Below are 18,060 nucleotides of genomic sequence, written 5' to 3'. Positions count from 1 at the left end.
TCCTGTAAACTGATAAGGCTTATCAGGGATGCTGGAGGCATGCAGGCAGCCGACCATCCTCACTGTGGAAAACAGATGACGCTACCTGTCAACATATTTTATTTTTGAGGAGTTATACAGAGAAAGAGCCTTTATAGCAAGAGCATTGAGAGGCCATATAGGGCCATAGGTCCAATATAGCACTGACACCAAGTGACACTGAGATTAGCAACACACGTGTGCAGTATGTGTGACTACAGAAATATACATAACACATATATACACACCCTCATAGACACATTCATCCACATACACAAAACTATAGGCGTTGCTTGCAAACATTGACAGCAGTTGTATGACCATCCGATGGCAGATGACAAGATGTTTTGTGCACCTCTGTATGCTCTAGTCTGCCACCCAACCTGCTCTTGTCATTCACTGGCCTGGTAACCCAATGCTGCCGTGCAGCTGCACAGCTCGTTGGGCTTAGTGGGACCGGGGCTAAGTCCAAGGCTAGGAGAGGGCAGGGGGGAAATTCACACCCCCAGCCCCACTTAGCATTAGCCCTTAACGCCCTGTAAATATGGCAAGTGTAGGAGTATGGTAAACTTATCTTATGCCTGTGAAAAGAAGCAGCTTCCATGTCAAGCTCGCGCGTTGATGGAGGCGAGCTTCTGGGTTGAACCAGGACAGATTCCACAAGTAAAGGCCCAGTTGGCTGATGCTCGTGTTTTCTATGAATGAAGCATGACGAGAAAGAAAGGTGTCTGTCAAAAACATCAGCTTTTAAAACAAGAGAGTGTTATCGGTACGAAGCAAAACGCCCACACGCTTGACTCTCAGGGGAATCCATCAGTCATCCAAGAACATGACACTGAGATCCGTAGCCGATTAGGGAAGCTGGGTTGTGGAAATCTAGGAATCTGGGAATAGGGTTTTGGCAGAGAGTGTGCTGGCATGGTGATATGCCTCTGCAGCTGTCTTGGATGGGAATGACGTGGGTCTGTTACTGAGGAGAAAAACTTTGACATGCACACACATGCACATACGTATGGCTAGGACTGGTCTTTTTATTTTTGAGCGGGGAGTTCCTTGAAGATAAATATCCTGGGTGGGTAAAATCAAACAGAAGCATATTAATTGTCAGGACATTGAAATCAGCTGCTCGCAACAACTCATAATACAAGACCTCCACCTCCAGTTTATGAAAACAAGCAGAAATTGCAGGTCACCGAGTTTCATTTGCAGGCGAAAACATCATTAAAGATGACTTAGCTGAGATTTCTTTTAATCTAAATCAACAGATCAGCATATATTGGGCCAATTTCTTTTTCGCAGTAATTGAATGCTGCATCGCTTCCCTACGACTGGAAAATGTTTTACGATCCTCCTGCTGAAAGAAGACGCAGGATGAAAATCCATTGTCAAAAGTCAAAACACATGGATGTTATTGGCTAGTAAAAAAAAAGCTAATCTCATTCAACTGATGTTCCTCTGGGGTGTTTGGGGGGGGGGGGGTTTCGGACAATCTCGTGTTCCCCCTGCCGTACGTGTTCGTTTCAAGCGCGGCGATCCTGCCTGTGTTTCTTTGCTTGTTTTATTTGAAAGGAACACATGCAAGCAGAATTGAAACCATAACACTTTTATGATCCTGCACACTGTTCTTGTAAATACACTTCAGCAGTTTCTCAGTGGGCACTGATGACACGTGAAAGCACGAAACGCCGTTTCTGGCACAGCCTCTCCACTTATCTACGTGACTGACAGCTGTGGGATGTTTTATCTCTGGAACAGATGTCTTGATTTACCTTTTCCCTGTGTGATATCTCAGCATGTCAGAGAACAGACTAAACACAAGTGACCGGCACCGTTACCGGACTTCACTTCAATCTGAGACAATGTGAAAGGGAGACACTCGTTCTGTTTCGAGATCTTTACTGACAGCGTTTTGTGTGCGTGTGTGCTGTGGCATGATATCGGCCTCCTCCAGTAGAAACACACACACACACAGACACACACACAGTGCACTTACTCTGCCAAGCAGAGGCCATTTCCTAGAATGAACTATTTTGGCGTCTCCATGGAGCTGGAAATGGACTTGTGGTTATTCTTTAAAACAGTTGGAGTGGTTGTCCTCTTGAAATCCTCCTCTCTGTATCACAGTGAGATAACAAATGCATTTATAAAGACCTGTGATCACGCCGGTTAAACCCTGAAAGCCACAGGGGAAAAACTTGTAACCCTGAGCGTCGCTGCTCACTTTAAGATATTTAGCTTCAGGTTATTTTAAAGACACTGCTGTCCACCTTATATAGACTGCACTGGCGATATTTGTTGCACTGTTTCAGGTCCACGTGGCTTCGTGATCCCTTCAGGAAATACTGCCTGTTAAGACTGAAGCTTTCAAATAGCTGTGGATTTGATTTGGTCCTAAGTTTGTCATGTTCCTTTCCACATAACGCTTTGTATCCACGACTGCTTTCTGCTGCTTCCCTCACCTGAGAGAGAACAAATGCGTCAGGAAAGCGCAAACGCCTCGTGGGTATATTTAGACCTGGAAACAACTGGGATGTGCTATTGTGAGTAAACCGCTTTTTATAGGGTAATGAAATGTCAAGCACATACAAATAGCTCAAATAAAGAGCCTCTAGGATATGAGACCTTTTTCAAGAATAGCACCCTGACCCACATCGGTGCACAGCGGGTTCAGACGAGCGAGTGACTGAGTAGTGATGGGAGAAGTCATCTCCACTGAGCCCACATACCATTGGCTGACTCATATAATGTATCTTTGTCTGTGAGTCTATTTTATCAACACATAAATGCATTTCCACATTATAGACTGACATGTCAGAGTGTTTTTGAAGTGTGTGTGTGTATATACATAGTTTGCACCCAGTCAGAGGAAAGTTTTACAGACAGCATGTCTCTGCTCGTCACCACGCTGAATGAGACGACTGAGTAAACCCACACTTTTAAACAGCTTTAATATCTGTTTTTCTTAATGTCGCTCAGTAGTGTAGAAATCAGTGAGCATGGATGACAGATTATATGACAGACACGTTGCATTTTTTAGTAGAAAAGAAGCAGCAGTGTTGGTGAGATTAGCATGTACTGAGAATGTGCTTTGGCATTATAACTCAACGTCAATGGAAAAAGAATTGTGCTTTCAAGTTAATATGCCAGATATTTCCTATCCAGCTTCTTAACTACAAGAATTCGCATGCGTTCGCGTGCTTAGCGGTACAAGCATTAGTGTGTGCACAAACCAAAGTGTGTATGACTGAGGTTATGTGCGCTACACGATTGTGTAATGCTGCGGTTTATATTTAGAGACAACTGTACAAGATAAGAATGCTTATCTCAGCAGTTGTAGATGTGGAGCTGTGCAGCAACGGAAGGAATACGAGGCCGTCATGAGCCACAGTGACCCCCACCGTTGTGGTACACATGCACTCTTTGTTGAGCTGAAATGAGAATATTGTAAGTCTCATTATCGACTGAGACAAACCACATGCATGGTGAAAACATTCGTGCTCATATAATAGACTTTCTTCTCTGCTGCAACAGGTTGGACACACAACTGCAAAACCCCACTGGCCTCTGTGGTGTGTGTTTACAAGCACCATAGAGTTTGCTTAAGTGTGAGGTTCAGTGTTTCAGAGCTCCATGAACCACGTCTTGGAGGTCCCATCTGTACTGAAAAAGACCAAACCACATGATTAATAGCTGTATGGTTACTGAAACACTATTATGAAAAGTTCAGGAAATATTTCCCCGTCGTGTCTCAGAGAAGGATCAGCTGCGATTGATGCTTTGATCTTTTTTGATGTTTCACAGAGGAGAGCCGGCTCTCAGGTCGAAACCACATCCAGGTTCCTGCTTCTCCCCCTTGTAGCATTCATCCGACCGCTAAGGCTAGCACGCTAACTGAAACCACATTAAAGCAATTAGAGGCCTTATCAGAAATGCTACGGTTAATGAGCAAACCAAACAAAAACTCCAAAAGACTCAAAGCTAACATTGTGGACTGAACCCCATCCGCTGTATCTGTCAATCTATCTCTTTCTGAACTGCAGCCAAACCAAATACAGATCCTGAGATGAGGACACGAGAGCAGACGCAGATTTGTGCACGGACACGCTCGCGCTCACACACACACACACACACACACACACACACACACACACACACACACACACACACACACACACACGCGAGGAAACGCAATACACACAGGTTTCGGGGCGGTTTGGTGTTCTTGTGTTGCTCTCTGAGTGATGTCCTGGGGGATGCGGAGAGGCAGAGCGGGGCCTGAGCTCCTCCGCTGCTTCTTTGTTTACGTTGATGGTTTCCAGATGCTAGCTAGTGATCGGAGCGCTACGGAACGCTGGGGAGCAGCCCAGCAGTTTGGGGCTTGAGCCAGCAGGCCAGGATTAAGGCAGCTCTATCTGGGATACGTGAAAATCATGGCTTTGCTTTGTAATAACTTTGCAATTGTTTCCAAAGGCTGAGAGAGTTTGAGAAAAGCAATTATCACGTTGCACGAGGTGATTTTGAATATAGAAGTGCCACAAACGCTGTCCTGGTTAATTGGGGCGACACATGCAACGCACAAGGTCTTAGGTCATTAAGTGCAATTATTAGTCACAAGCTGGGACTGATTGCATCTGACTGTAATTAACATATTTGTTTTACTCTGTAATTTGATTGTATGTTTCTTTAAACCGGCTCCAGCCTGTGGCAGCATGAGTACATTGTCTGTCTTCTTCTGCGCAGCCCCGCTCGGTGGAGATTGTTTTTATGAACTGAGGTGCATTGTGCTCGAGCGAGGGGCAAATTTATCACTTAAACAGCACACCTGTTCCTCCCGTCACTTTCAGCCCCAGCCACTTTTCTTTACAGGCATTAGAAAGAGACAGCTGCACCAGCAAAGGAGCCGTCCAGGGAGAGAGAGAGAGGTGAGAAAGATGGCAGCGAAAAAGAGAGACGCACAGAAAACAGTGGCTGTATTTAGAGCTTGTAGTGCATGGTGGGATTGATAAATAGTCCCCATAATGCACCTGGCTGAGGTTCTGGCATGGGTTTGGGGCTGTTTAGTCCAGCAGCGGAAACGGCCAATAAAAAAATGCTTGTTCTGTGTGCAGTGAGACACAGCTGAGGTGGTGACAGTGTCATTCTTGTGAGAGACTTGAAGCAGCGGCCATCTGCACGCCCTCACTTGGCCCTCAGTTCTGCCTAACAGGCTGAGCACTGCATCCTCAGATCTTTATTCTTTACTCGCTGTTTTGTCAGATAACCCGGGTCACGATGGCCAAGGATACGACGGTTTAACGAAGAAACGGCTAGAAACAAAACACACAGCTCCTCGTGAATGAGCAGGATCAAAGAGAGCTTTCTTTGTTTTCTTTTTTCCCTCTAGGTGTCGTGTGGACAGGAATAACACAAAGGGTAACACAACGTGTGAAAGTATGTGACTTTTTTTTGCATATTTTTCATGTCTCACATCTGAGTTGCCTCTTGATGTGGTCAAACCAAAACCAAACTGTGCACCAAGACTTATTGTGCAAGTAATATTTGCACCGAATGACCCGTCAAACGTTTCTTCTCCCTCTCGTGTGGTCTGACAAACAACCCCGGGCCTTTCCTTTTACAGTGTATTCCTCTTTGCTGTGAATGGCAGGCTTATTCGGTGACTCACTGACCTGTCTGGGTGTCTCAGTGATCATGTAACTCTACAGTGCGCCGATGGGAACATCAGATCACGCCGAAGAATCTCACAGTATCGTAAAGGACATGGAGTCTTTGAACTCATCGTTTCTCTTTTCAGATGTTTAGGCTTGTTCAAAGGTTCTGCATTATTCATAAATGGCTGAGCTGCATTTACCAACAAAGACCCTGCTCTCCAAATCCAGACCAGAGAAGTGGTTGCATACAATTACTACCAACCATTTTTCAAAGCCTCAAAGTTGTTTTACCGACCAAATCCCTTGTTTTCTCATAGCAGCAGACAAACCGCTGAATGGCATGTGACATTTGCATAAAAAAAAAACAAGCTTTACTGTCAGCGCTGTCTCCTCGGATTTGTTGTCTGTGGACTGACTGTGGAGCCCATATCGACTGTAGGTAGATGTTTCCTCTAATATGTTGAGAAAGTAAGAAATCCCACATCCACAACCTTGAAAGCAGCGGTCTTTTAGAATGACTCCTCTTAGGTTTGGCTTGGAAGGGACGTCTAATATTAAAACCAAGGATAACCTATCCTGTTGCAGGAGACGGAGGATTAAGGGTTCAGGTTTTTGGGGCGAGTCTCTGAGAGCGCACAGTCTGGTGTCTGTCCACTGGTCATTACTCTTAGCCTGGAATGTAAGATCAACACAAATGCAAGATCACCTTTAGGCCCCAGACAGTGGTCTGGACCACATTTTCCCAGTGGTCAGTAATAGACATCTTTTCATGGTTTACACTGGAGCAGAATTTCAAGATGGTTTTGTGGCAGAATGATATTCAGACTGCGCTTTCAGTCAGATGCCTGGCCTGCATACCTTTTAATCAATTTCATGGTATTAACTGAATTCCCCTGAAATTTAAAGACATCGCAGTGGGTGTCGTCTAGACCAGGATTGCTCACTTAAACACACCTCGTCAACCTCGGTAATCTACCTGCAATAGTGCGCGTGCTTCAAATTCCTGATAGCGCTCTGTTTGTACAACGTATGCGTCTTTAAAGCAGGCCCCCCGCAGAATCCGCATTCCTCCACATGATAATGAGTCCAATCCACTGTAGTTGTGGCCAGAGCTACAGCGGTTAGTTAACGCTGTTTTATCCCCCACCTCTCTCTCCCTCTCTCTCCCATTCTCTGAAATGTATGGCCTAATTGAAAGCAGAGCCGCGATTTTACGACGGCTCTCAGTGTTTCTGCCCCTATGGAGGCCATCTGCTTTGGATTTAGATTTCCTCCTTCTTCTCTCTCTTTCTCTCAGTTTCTCCTTGCCTTTCTCCACCCTCCGCAGAGGGGCTGATCGGAGGGTCTCTCCACAGTTGGCTCGGGTGACTGTGGTATTTGCCCTTTTTTCTTTTTCCCCTTGTGTTTGTGTGATTCTAGAGCAGCAGGCTTTGAGACCTCCCTTCGTTACAGAACCCTCGAGGAGCACGAGGCGTTAATTCCTTCTCGGCCTTAATGAGCTTTCTCCTGTTCCTGTTCGTCTTGTCCTCTTGTGTCTCATTTTTGTCTCCCTTTTTGTTTTACTGTCTCTTGCACAGCTCTGTTTATTCTATTTAATGCAGTTTGTGAGCTCATTAATCCTGAGATATAAGCCAAAGAATGATCTGTGTCCTTGTAGCAGGGCTAAACTCTTGAGTGGGAGTACTGCAGGAAACCAAACGCCGAGACTTTCCAGTTGTGTCTCAAGAGTGTATGAAAACCTGTGGATGTGGAATTTGTTGAGTGTGTGTGTCTGTGTGTGAAAGGGGACAAGAGGAGAGAGAAGAGCATTGTGTGTGGCCATGTTTTGCGTAGAGATTGCATCAGTGAATGTGTGTATCACGTGTGTAAATGCTTCATTTAACAGTTCGCTGACCCGTAGTGTGTGTGCATGTGTTGGTGATATGATGAGTCCCTGCTGTGATCTGGACCAAAGGAGGATGTGGCCAGCTATTTGTGGTTATGGAGCTACATTGTCTTCTCTATGGACACTGTCCTCCACACACACTGACCCCTATTTCATCATGAGGGGCTCTAGCCTCTGGGACATAAACAAACATTGACTCAATGCAAGCCGGCACCGTCAGAGTGATATGACAAACACCGCTCACTGTCTCCTGACACGGACGTCATCAACCGGCTCGCTGTTTTAAAGCTTTGCTTCCACTTTGTGGACACCTAAAACACTCTAAATGGCTCCAATTTGTCCATTTAGCTCTTACCCTGGCACGGGCTTCAATGGCTTTATTTGTCGAGAGCAAAGGAAAACAAAACACATCCTCCTGTGCAGACTCATCTCCAGAGTGTTTTGTGGTGGGATGACGCAGTTCCTTTAAATTAGTCATTGTGCCGTGTGTATTGTGAATGGTTTGTAAATGTTGCTTTAAAGGCAGCAAAGCGTGGTTATTTTCCTGGAAATCAAGCCGAACTAAAACATTTACTCAGTCATTCCAGTGTTTACAGCTGAGGGTTGTGATTTGTAATCATTGCACCAATGTAAATGGAAAAGTAGGCCCTGTATGTATGTGAAGAAACCCAAAGCCCCCTTCATTAGCCACTGCCGTATTTCTCAGCCTATCTCTGCCGGCAGTGGTGGCACAGCAGTCCAGATGTTGTTGTGACATTCGTTCCCACGTGTTTGGGTGTCCATTGGAATGCGCAATACCAACTGCGGTTGTAAAGTTTATGACTCCAGAAGCAAAACTCGCTCTTCATCTTAAGACCTCCATGAGAGGCAACGTGTTGCAATGGCCTGACCACAATGAGAGGATAATACTCAGATTTATAACTCCAAATGTCCAAATAAGGTCGGAGTTACTTTGTGCTTATGCAATTTAAATTTGTACTTGCTGTACGTTAGGCAGAGGTGATGTGTTTTACAGAAGAAATTGGTTCATTCAAAGCATTTTTTTCTTGTTTTGCAAACTTACAGACCATATTAAGAATGTATAAAGTGCATTAATGTTAAAGCACACTAGCAAATACATTAACAGTCAATAGGGCTGCAACCAACTTTTATTCAACCATCAGACCTTAAACCCAAATACATGAAGTTTATGATCACAGAAGGGAAAGAAAGGCTTCAAATCCTCTAAATGGGAGGATGGAACCAGTGAGCGTTTGACATTTTTCTTGAAAAATGACCAAAATGATTAATTGTCCAAATAGTTACCGATAAATTTTTGGACAAATTTTCAGCTAAGTGATTAATCACCTGATTCTTTCAGCCCTACATTTACATAGACACTGTTGTTTTACTCCCGAGGCCACAACTGACAGACCAAATCGTCAACTTTGCATCTACTTTTTTATCCGCGTTAGAGAGAACCCATTTGCTGTGAACACATTTGGAGCATCTTCAAATTGATTGCGGGGAGGGGGGGGGTTGTATCGAATCTGAAAGCAATCAGCTGCAGACGGAGCATGAACTGCAGCCAAAGGCCAAGGCCAGACCCTGGAAACAGCATGAAGTGGGAGAGGAATGGTCAGGAGGAGGATGAGTGCTGTTTCTGTCCTGCTGTGTCCTGGCTGCAGAATCAGGGAGAGATTTTCACATTCGAACAAACAGCTGTAACAGGACGTTTGACCGTGTTCAAATCTCCAAATGAGTGTTGAGGGTTAAGGCTGGACTTCTTGGGTAGCACACCTGGCGCTGTCACCATAGTTTATTTTTAAGCTTCAGAATAGTCAGATTTGTCTAATTAGATAAAATAGTGGCTCGTATTACTGCAGCCAAAACCTGGAAAATGTTGTACTTTGGTGTTTTAAAGAGTGAGAATGGCAGCCTGTTTGTAGTTGCATCACATTAACTCTGCCATTTGTAGGAGAGCATCCAAACAGAATGTTGCCATGGCATTGTCTTTGAGATTGGCCGCTGATTGCATCAAGACGACCGTGTCAGTCTGCACAGACTGGTGTGCTGCAGGCCAGCAGAAGTCACATTTTCCAGCCTCCGTGCTGTCGTAGTGGGAGATGCGAAGCTGACAGTGGGGTTGAGGTCATGCTGTTGAGGGGCCAGATTGAAGCACAGCCGCTCATACTTAGGGTTGGCTCGCTGGTGCTGATGCAAAGTGCTGACGTCTATTAGGGCAGCGCCAGATGCTACTGATTAAAGTCCCTATTACTCACACACGGGCTGGGACAGGGATACAGATTGTACCCCTCCTCTCACTGTCACCGCCCCGTACCCCCTACATTCACCCTGAGATCTGCAGCCAGCGTTAAAGTCATCATACGAATAATCTACAGTCGTGCTGGTGCATCAGGAGTGGACTGGACATGTCTGATTTTACTTAAAGTGCCTTTCCTAACCCTCTGGAGGGCTGCCATCAGTTGCATGCCGTGCATTAAAATGACTTCTTTCTGCCTTGTCATATTTGTATAAGTGCATGAGAGCATTTTTAAAGTTTGAGTTAAACAACGCGATTCCTGGCTACTCAATTTATCTTCTAAATGGAAGGATTTTTTTTTTTTGCCAGAATACCCACTTCCAGGCTGATCGTGACTGTCACTAAGCACGTTCTGACTTGCTTTTGCTCTTTTTCTGATGATGGAGCTTCAAATTGATGATGACAAGCTCTGACAAACTTACTAATCAGTGTACATTTGGGTTACTTTTGGCAGGATGGAGAGCAGTTTGTGATTTATCCTTTTGATGACATCAGCGGTGCGTTTGTTTGTGACATGCTTTTAAGGGAAAAATGAGTCTTTTCCCCCAACGCTGTTATAGTGGCCTAAATAAAGTTGCCAACATGAAGTCATTGGAGCAGCTCCTCCCAACAGTATTGCCCTCAGGCTAGTGTTTTTTCATGGCTGACTGACTGTTCGTAATCATCTCCCTCATGAGAATCAGAGGAGTAATTTAACACAGCTGTAATGTAAGTAAATGCCAATTACACAAGCTCACATTGTGCCAAAATTGTGTGTAGGAGTGTGCTGTATGATGAAGTTGGACATATTAGCATGCCAAGCGCGGACACACCCTGCTGTCAGAGCTCATCATCCATTACTGTCCAGCTACACGCAAGAGCTTCTCCTAAAAAATGTTATTCTGAACTCTCAGCGCGACGCTTTCTGCATTCCTCAAGGATTATTTATCTGGTCAAGCATGTAGAAGGAATCATTTTCCCACATGTGCGTGCATTTGATTCACCTTGCTTCACTCTTCACAGGCCAGACCCAAAGGTGAGGGGCTGACACCCTACCAGGGCAAGAAGAGGTGCTTTGGAGAGTACAAGTGCCCCAAGTGTAAGAGGAAGTGGATGAGTGGCAACTCCTGGGCCAACATGGGACAAGAATGTATCAAATGCCACATAAACGTCTATCCACACAAACAGGTACTTCAACCCTCATTCCCTCTCTGGCCATTTGCAGTCATGTCTTAAAAGAAAAAAAGATTACTGGTGCACTTTAAGTGGTAGATTGAACCGTCTCAACCAAAGTTAACAGAGTCCAGACTCTGGTTTGCATGGCTGCATATTGTCTTGAGGATATTCCAGATGGCCCCATTTAAATAAAATAAAATCATACCACTAACAATAGCTTTTGCCTCTTGGTAATAAACCAGCACTGAATAAACTAATTACATTTCCTGACTTTTAAAAGTTTGGGATTATTTACTGAATGTCATCAAATCTTAAAACAAATATTTCTTTATTAATGGCTCGCAGACACAAACTAACTCCGGGGTAATTGAGGCTTACAGCTGCAGAAAATTCCTCTCATATGTAATAATACGAAAAAGTGAAATCATATTAACCGAGATGCTGCGGAGTGTTTTTCCGAGCAGCAAACACTCAGAGGGAATTAACGCGCTGGTGAGCTGTCTGTTCGTCTTAACCTCCACCAATTTCCTCACAGCCTGTTGAATAAAGAGATGGATCGCCCGAGAAAGACCCCGCTCTGTGTTCATCAGCTGCAGATATATTTACCCTCTGCACTTCATCTTTTAATATTTATGCTTTTCCACATTCTTCTGATTCCACTTCCTGAAATAAAATTAGGATCACTGCTCGAGGCCCTGTTCGTTCTCTGAATACCACGGCTGACCGTGCTCCGCTCTGTTAGCATAAAACAAAGCAGCAAAGACACTGCTCAACAAATTCACCCCAAATTTCTGACAAGGGGGGAAACAACGGAAAGTGAATGCATCGTTTATTCCAAATCTCTTGTTTATTCATTAACATCCTCGTCGGTGCGAAATCAGAAGCGAGAAAATGAACTGCAGCCTTAAAAAGGCACGGCTGGAAGACTTCACTGACGAGTTCACTGAGGAGAAAACTCCCCTCGTCTCTGCCTCTGCGCCCTGTGGCAAAGCCACACACAGGCAAGCAAATTCCCTGCATCTGCAGTGTCACCCACCTAACGTATTTCCCCCTGTCAGCGTTTGAAATGGACCACTAACCTTCATGTCCTCAAGCATCAAAGAGCTCGGCCTCTCAGCACGGCTCCTTCCCTCCCTGTGGATTCCCATAAATAACCTGAATATGTATTTTCCAGTCCCATCCACATGCATAAAGTATTTGTCCCTCTTAGGTGGGAAATTTATTTCTTGAGTGCCCAGTGCATTTGGTTTAAATCAAGCATGATTTCCATGATTTCACACATGTTTATAGTTTCAGTTTGATCCACTCGCTACAACGTCTCTAAACAGTGAGCTCTTGCTGTCCGGCTGCCATAATCCAGAGGACAGAAGCTCTGAGTAGATAAAAATGTCCATGCATCTAGGCATTTTTCAGCTATTACGATGTGCTCGCAGCGGTATTCAAGCGTATGTTTCGTACGTCGTGACACCTCTTTCATTATTTCTCGGGTCAAAATCGCATTGAAGAACCCTAAAGTACATCATGTCTCCAGCACCTCTGAATCCAAACCTTGATTCAGACAAAGACTGTCTTGGACACTTCAACAGGGAAGATGCCTGCAGCACAGGGGCTTGAACCCAGCTCCTTCTAACCACCAAGGGGACCCCATAAAATATACATCAGATTTTCCAGCTTTCCACCAGGACCCAATGTCTTTGACGCACCGATAGTAAAGTCTCAATACTTCCTGGCAGACTCATTAGTGCACTGAAATATCTCCTCGTCGCGACCCATGGTAACCTGGTTTCCTTTACTTAAGACAACTTGGAATAAGAAGCGGTTTTGTTAAAAGCTCTAACAAGAAGAGAACAATAGATGAGAAATAAAAATTTCCAGACGGATTGTTAAAGTAACCTCCAAACGTGCTGGCCGAGGTAGATTCCCTTCGTCCTCGATAATGATTCCAAGAAAGCCACTGCCATAGCAGTTTGCTGATATTTCCATACAGGTCACCATGATCAAATGCATACTGGGGCTTTTTCTTTAATACCAGGCTGTTAAAGTGAGCTGCAAGTTTCCAGAGCCGATGGTGCGTTGCCATATCTCTGCAACTAATTGCGCTTAGTACACGTCTGGTCTGTGAAGAATATGGGAGGGATGCTGGAGGCCAAAGTAATTAGGTGTATTGCTGAGGTGAATCTGGTGCCAAATAAACTGTTTGCACAACTCAGAGGTCTATGCTGTGTGTCTGCTGCTTGCTTTGCTTTCTTCTGTGTTTATTCTGACTCATTATTGGACCTCTGTTTGCTTCCTCAGCGCCCTTTAGAGAAGCCGGACGGCCTGGATGTGTCTGACCAGAGCAAGGAGCACCCTCAGCACCTGTGTGAGAAATGTAAAGTCCTGGGCTACTACTGCCGCCGTGTGCAATAATCGTCTTTAATCAGAGTCACAGAGCAACTTTAGTGTCCCAGCTCCTATTGCTCGTCCTCCATCGAGGCTGTTAACCCACCCCCCCCCGCCCAGGTTTCCCACATCCCCGCCATGCACACAACATGGCGTCCTTTCCTCCTCACGTCTTCCCCTCCTTCTCTCAGAAGCCTCACGTATAGACGATAGCTCTAACCCTTCCCTTCTTTCCGTCCCTCCTCTCAACCACCCGTGGAACACAGCTTTTAGTCACTACGCTTCTTTTCCAGTGACAGTACTGAAGATGACATCCAGGAATGAGAGGAACGTGTTAACCGAGGATCAAATCCATCTCTCCAAGTGATCTTCTTCAAAAACTTGCCAAAATCAGTGACTTTCCTACACCTCATGCATCAGAAACTGCATAACCCCCTTGATCCGAACTCGATTTTTAACTACAGCTAATCCTTGTATAGATGACTTAGCACCAGGCATGTATTACATTGGTGTCACTGACAGTATTGGTCTCAATAGATTACCTCGCTTTGGGGTTTGTTGGCTTTGTGTTTACAGAGATCTGCCTTCCATTTCCCTGCCAAGTGAAGTGTGCGGTAATGTGATGAACGTTTAACCCGGGCCTCTCATGATGGTATAATGTATACGAGGCCTTTGATGTCTTGCCGTGTAAGGGTCAGCAGCACATCTTATTAACTGTGAATTAACTGAGGGACAATGTGCCATACATCCCTAGCTTACATTTGGCCTATTTATTTTCTTGTCGTCTAGTGTGCAATTTGAATTATAACTGGGACATAAAGAAATGTTTTTTTGTATGTTTGTATATCACATTGTTGTGTAATTGCTTCCACGTGTCTTTACAAACTACTGTAGGTTCAGTTGCGTAGAGTCGCTCCTCGCTTAGATTTAGCGCGTTGCTAACAGATAAGGTTTCATTTGCCCTCCCTGGAGTGTCAATCATCTATAGATGTTAGATAGGTAGCTCATTTTAAATCTCAAGAAGGCCAGCTGGGAGGGAGCTGTAGGGAAACAGCAGCAGTTTCAGTAACAATAATCTTGCTGTCCACAGTTTCTTGCCAGTGTCGAATGTTCAATCTTTCAAAACATTCGAAAAAAATTGGACTGCTTGCCATGATTTGATTAGCATTACGAAACATGATTGTACTGTTCACACGTAAAGCCTGATTCGATTTTAACCACAGATTAGTAGAAGACAAAAGGAGATGTGTGTTTGAAAGAGATGTCTGAGTTCACAGTAACTGCCAACTGATGCCTGGCAGCATTAGTGGAGCTAAATGGAAACTTTTCCAAGGGCTTGCACCCTTCAAAACTATGTCCAATGGCTGATTGCGGTGTAGAGAGTGTCTAGAGGGAGGTGAAGCTTCGGAGAACTGCAATGTTTTTCAGGTTGGCTGAGAGACACGGGAAGATTTAATTGGCAGAAGGGCTGATTTGTGATGTGGAGATGCTGAAGATTCAAGGATATACTGAAAGTGATGAATTAAGTTTACGCTTATATTCATATCCATGAGTGCCTACTATGACAGACCAATGTCTTTAAAGGAAGAGAAGTACACATCCTGTTTACATACATCACCGTGCAGACCTGAAGCACTACAGAGGAAATTAATGTAGTTTTGACTTATAGAAACCTGCCTTTCAAGGAACCTTGTTGTAGGAATTGTGAACTATTTAATATGTACTGTATTTCTAGCCTTATAAAAGCTGGTTGACTATATTTTATACTGCAACATACTGTATGTGCCTTAAAAAGAGTTAAATCATTCTGAAGTATGAGGACTTGGAGGCCATTTGACATTGGGAAAAGACATGTGGGGACAGGCTCAGAGTTGGAGCAGTATACGCGCATGTGGTAACTGTGATGCAAAGGAAGTTTAACGCAGGTTCAAGATGTGACAAAGGACTAGAGAATGATACAGTTCCTCCATTAGCAGTTTGAACTGGCATGGTGGGTGTTCACTTCAATGCAGTTTTGCTGTGTTGGAGGCACAGGCTGAAACAGCATTTCCAGCTGGCAATAACAATCCTACTGTGGTCTGTTGTCATGGAATATCAACAAAGATGTTATTTCTTAGTTGCTCCTCACGACAGAACGGAGTCGCATTTGAAATCGTGGACCTCACTCTTTGTTTTTTTTATCTATTGTAGTTGTGTTTATCCGAGGAGCCGTGGGTTTTGTCAAAAAATATACATGGTCACTTGCTTTAGAGGCAGAGTTTGCAGTGGCTGATAATGGTACCTTACAGTTTTGGGAAATTTAGCTAAATTCCGTGTGTGCAGTTAAAGGGGCACTCCAGTGATTCAGTGTTGCTGCTGCTAAAAGTTGGGAGGCTTGTAAGAACAGTCAATGCAGCAGAGAGTGAGATATCCCAACTTTTAGTCCCTTGCATGGCTCAACCTTCTACAATTCCCTTAATGCAACTGTCCTCTGCCTTGTAGATGCCCACATCTTTCAAACTCCACTCCCCAAAAATGAGAAAATCTGATGACGTAATTATGATCGAGGTTATTTTCTCACACTTGACAAAGCTCCTTTAGAGCTACAGAAAACATTACACAAGTTTTCACGGTCCCTGTGACGCGTTAGCTGACCTTCATATGCAACATTGGTGGAGTGCCCCTTTAAAAGAAGGAATTGGCAGTTGTGTATCCATATTACTGCAAGTTAAATACCTAATCTGAATCTCCTTTCAGCCCGCCGTTGTTGGGAACAATCCATTTTTCTTACCGTTCACATCGTCTTTGTTTTGCTCTGTGTGATGACACTAACTAACAGGTCTTTACATCAGAACCCTACTGTCCACGTCGTACCGTGTGGCCGCAGTGAGAGGAATAGATACCAATGATGCCTTATGAACTAACCTCATAAACAGGTAACAATTTAATTGTGATTCGCAGAGTCCTGGCAGAAATGAGAAATCCTGCTCGAGAGGTTGATTCCGCCCAGAGACATGTTGTGAGGAGGCCATTTTAAATGGCAAATCAAGAGCCAATGGAAGCAGTTGATACATCTGCAAAAAAGAAAAAAAAAAAAAGGAATCTCTGCTTTCAGACGTAATGTCTTGAATTTCATATACTTGACTTTTCTAGTACCTTTTCAGTTCAAATTTGTTATTTTCTATGAATGAGATGTGTATTTTGGGACACTTAATAGATGTTGAAATTTTTAAAGCAATCTGCAAAAACTCAAGAGTTATTTCCCTGACAAAGAAAGACTGTTTTATGTATATATTTGATGGCCATCATTTTCAAGATAGTAGCTCTTTTAAAGTGTTATGCAATATTGAAGCTTTTTCTTGCGTGTGAAGAAGGGCCTATTGCTGAGAAATAAACAAAGCTGGGAGTTTTTTTTTCTTTATGTTTTACAATAATCTGAGGGGTTATCCTGCAGAAATATTTATGGAAAGATTTTTTACAACACTTTTTGTATAGAATATGCAACAAAGTTACACTAAAAAGGAAATATTGATGTCTGCATAGAATATTATTAAAAAAAAAAGCTGGTACATAATTAATACCCTTTCTCAATTATAAGCCATTGTATTTTCGTGTCTTGTTTTATGTTATCAGTGTTGAATAACCCACAATGTTATTCGGTTGCTATATGTAACTAATTATGAGCTGCCATTTACATCTATACAGTCGCATGTATTCATTTTGTAAACAATATTATGAAGATATATTGTGTTAACATGCAGAAATCTTTTTTCTTCTTTATTAGTGACGGATACTCACCACTGTATAAGCACGTTAAACTGTGAGATGTAGTTTGCTTAAAGCAGCAATGACGAGAAACTATTATAAAATGTTACGGTGTTATTAGTAGTTTAGGGAGTGTATACTTTTGTCAAGGAAGCGTGTGTGACAAAGAACTGTTTTAGAGTTTGCATGTGCATGTGTTTGGTTTTGAATGAACTATTATTTTGTGCAATGTATTACTTATTTAAATACTTTACAGTAGTTTGCTCCAGTACATATTGTTTTTAACATTATCAGCAACTTCTGATTGGTATTAGTCCTCAAGTATTTCATTTACCGCTAGTGTAGCCTCTACGAATAATACATATTTACTGAATGTAATGTGTTAACACGTATGTGGTCAATTTGGAAAGTTGTGTTTGTATTCTTTACTGTCTGTATCACTTGAGATGTTTGTAATGCAATATTGCAATAATGTAATATTCGGATTGGACAGAACACAGGCGTGAGGTAGGGGAGATGATGATTTTGGGAAACAAGGACAGTCATGGTTTCGAGAGTAGACCATGGGTCTGTTTTTCATGTCCATGAAACGGCATTCCAAATTGTGCCTTATTTGTTAGTTGGGAAAACGTTTTAGTGCTTTAGTGCTGTCAAGAGTTTGATGAATAAAAGTCATATTGAATTAGAACTGCTTGGATTATGTGGTTTTTATTTGTTTGTTACCAGTAACTGGGAGGTGTTCACTGAGGAGCTTGTGGCCAAAAGCCACACACTGTTTTCTGAGAGCTCCCGTCTGTATAACATTCATTACAGAGGGTATGTTTTCATCATCATACTGCAGAGCGTCTTTGAGTGCAAGCTCAAACTCTTATGCAACACCACAGCGTATAGATGACAACAAAGTAGGTTTTTTTTTTTTACTGATT

General features: G+C 43.4%; 1 protein-coding gene across 1 annotated transcript in view; it reads left to right on the top strand.

The window, feature by feature from the left end:
* zcchc24 (zinc finger, CCHC domain containing 24) overlaps window positions 1-16,447 on the top strand; it is a 31,132-nt gene extending 14,685 nt beyond the window's left edge. The window contains exons 3-4 of the mRNA XM_070977090.1: window positions 10,856-11,020; window positions 13,304-16,447. Coding sequence (XP_070833191.1) covers window positions 10,856-11,020; window positions 13,304-13,417 — 279 coding nt within the window. The 3' untranslated portion in view covers window positions 13,418-16,447. The remainder of the gene's footprint in view (window positions 1-10,855; window positions 11,021-13,303) is intronic.
* Window positions 16,448-18,060: the final 1,613 nt, after the last annotated feature.

The sequence above is a fragment of the Chaetodon trifascialis genome, chromosome 13, assembly GCF_039877785.1.
Source record: "Chaetodon trifascialis isolate fChaTrf1 chromosome 13, fChaTrf1.hap1, whole genome shotgun sequence".
Classification (NCBI taxonomy): Eukaryota; Metazoa; Chordata; class Actinopteri; order Chaetodontiformes; family Chaetodontidae; genus Chaetodon; species Chaetodon trifascialis.
Note: the sequence above shows the minus strand (reverse complement) of the source record. Positions and strands in the feature narration are given on the sequence as shown.